The following is a 2,747-nucleotide window of genomic DNA, read 5'->3' as shown; positions in this document are numbered from 1 at the left end:
TTTTTTTCTGTGTTATTCAACTTAACCATAATTAAAGCACAGTCTCTGCATGTCTGCTTTTAGTCTTTTGGTTTTCTCCTGCTCCCATATGATGTGATAAATTTGGATGTTAGAGTCAGATGTTAGAGTCAGTACCTGGATGAAAAGAAGGAAAAATGAGAGCACACACTTGTCAAGATGTCAAGGGGAAGTCTCAGCGTGTTTGAGACCGAATGGTCCTTGGTGATTATCAAGGAGTTAACAGATCAGATTAGCTGATGTCACATCTACGAAACTTTTCACATTGCACAACTTTCCCACATGTTCCCCTGTTTTTCACTTTTCATACTGCTTCATCCTGAGCAGTTCTTCCAGTCAGCACAGTCAGCTTATTTTTAAAAGACTCATTATGATTACATTTGGCAATATTCCTTATGATCTGACTTGAACCTGTTTATATAGAAAATAAAAATGAAACACTTTTCCAAAGATTCACAAAACAAAAAAGACAAGAAGTTAAAAACACAATTAAAAAGCTAGAGTTGAAGCAATCAAATGATAAATAAATTAATATTCGAGCAAAACAAATACCAGAAAAGACACCACTTTATGTCAGCTTTTCCAATGTGAGAAACCTCTCTCTGTTATACATCATTTTTTTAAACCATTTTAATCAAGAATATAATATAAAGTGGATTAATAAATAATAAAAATAAATAGGTGTAGCCCTACAAAGTACACAGATTCTGTCCAACATGGGGGCTACAGTGAAATGAGGTAAAACAAACTATAAATATCATATAACACAAACAACCCTTTTATTGATAAAACTATATCATAACACGGGGTAAATACTGAAATTGAACTGGCTCACCCAAAATCATAATGACAATGAAAACAGCTGTGTCTCTGCTACATTTCAGATGTGATTAACTGTTTCCATCCCGGTCTGTGTTGCTGTTCCAGGTGACACCCAGAAGGTGGAGATCCCCAGAGGAGAGATGGAGGCGGTGAAAGGCCAGATGGTGGTGTTACACGCCTGGTACAGCCCCAGCTCAGACATTTCCAGAAACTCTGTGGTTTGGAACTTCATGGGAAATAAGTCCACACAGGTGAGAGGGTCAACACATAAATCTGTTACATAGATAACCCTGTTCTGACCTCTAGTGGAACAGAGGAAGGAGAGCCTCTTTAAAGGGATTCAAATAAAGTACAATGTGTTTGCTGATGCAAGTGTTACATGTACAAAACAAAATATTAGAGCTGAAACATTGAACAGGCAACTATATTGACAGTTAATTCGTTTTGAGTTGTTTCTCTAGCAATGTGAAGACATCAACGGGGGCTTCAGGGAACTGATCATCAACATTTTCTGCCATTTTATAGATGGGTAGTAACTTGATATTGACAATGCAGATACAAAAAATAGAAAACCAAATGAAAATTACTTCCAGGAAAGTCTTTTTTTATGTTGTAGGCCTTTCTCATTTCTGAGTGTAACGTGAGAGGAAAAGGTTTTTTTTTTTGTATTGCATGACACTGTTCTATCCTGAGAAACACATCTAGTGACATGTAAGGTGAAAAAAGCTGATCTGTAGAGATTAGGATTATTGCCAACACCACTGCTGATGTCTGATATACAGCGGAAGGAAGGATGGATGAGTGTTAATGAAAGGATGCCACTAATGACATTTTATCTCCACTTTTTACTGCACCTTCTATATGGGTCACGAACCGCTGGGTAACACTGTACATATCTGCACATACACTGTGTGTGTGTGTGTGTGTCAGAGTGTGTAGGGTCTTTGCATGATTAATATAATCTAAACACTGTCAGTGTCTGATGGCTGTGAGCTTATCTCAAATAGAAAATCAGCCTCAAATTCAACATCCACCATCTGTACATGTCAGAATAATCTTTATGAAAGACGCTGATTTCTGTTATATTGTTAATCTGCATATCCTAATTTGCCCGCAAATAAAGTTAGAAATATATATATTTTATTTGAATGAAGTAATGCCTTCATTTCGAAATTGTTGTATTTTCTAGCAAGGATTTTGCCAGTACAGAAGTATTGACCTTAATTATTACTAATTGGTAGTACAGTGATACTATACAAGCATAAAGTGTTTTCATGAGCATGTTTTCTCTGTGCAGGTGATAAACTTTAGCTCAGGTGAGGTTGGGCACGGCCAGCGTGAATACACCAAAAGAGTGGGGTTCAGCGTGGCCATGCCCTCAGCCAACCTCTCCATCTACATCAACAACACCCAGGAGTCTGACTCTGGACGCTACATCTGCAACGTCATCATCCCTGGAGAGACTGGCCTTACTGGAGAGGTGCACCTTAATGTCAAAGGTAAAGCGCCACAGCGTCAGGGGTATTTCAAAGGTCGGATTTAATCAGAACAGTCTGCAGCTCACACGTTTCCTTGGATTTGGAACATCCAGGCAGAGTAAATGCTGAACATATTTTGAAGGATTTTTGGATGGGACCAGTCAGTTCAAAATCATATATTTATGTAAGTAAGCACTGCACAAATAAAACTCATCTGTTGTTTAGGGATTCACTGGACTCTGAGGTCATTATGTCATCCTCCAGCAGCAGATGGAACTTTTTTGCAATATGGCTACTGGCCTGAGAAATCTCCATGTCGCTGGCAGTGGATTAAAACTAACGTACAAGTTCAATAAGGGGTCATTGATCCTGTATTCTTATCCTACATGTGTTTTAACTTAATAGTACTCAGTCTCTGTCTGTCTGTCT

General features: G+C 38.2%; 1 protein-coding gene across 1 annotated transcript; it reads left to right on the top strand.

Annotated features, from left to right (window-relative positions):
• Positions 1-945: 945 nt before the first annotated feature.
• Positions 946-2,372, top strand: LOC111654188 (immunoglobulin superfamily member 11-like; the record flags this gene model as incomplete). Its single annotated transcript, XM_023405096.1, has 2 exons — positions 946-1,091; positions 2,138-2,372. Coding segments are annotated over 2 exons (381 nt in total), but the record flags the coding sequence as incomplete, so codon positions are not given.
• Positions 2,373-2,747: the final 375 nt, after the last annotated feature.

Source organism: Seriola lalandi, unplaced genomic scaffold (assembly GCF_002814215.2).
Source record: "Seriola lalandi dorsalis isolate HSWRI2012SDOR001 ecotype SW California unplaced genomic scaffold, Sedor1 jcf7180001974542, whole genome shotgun sequence".
Taxonomy (NCBI): Eukaryota; Metazoa; Chordata; class Actinopteri; order Carangiformes; family Carangidae; genus Seriola; species Seriola lalandi.
Note: the sequence above shows the minus strand (reverse complement) of the source record. Positions and strands in the feature narration are given on the sequence as shown.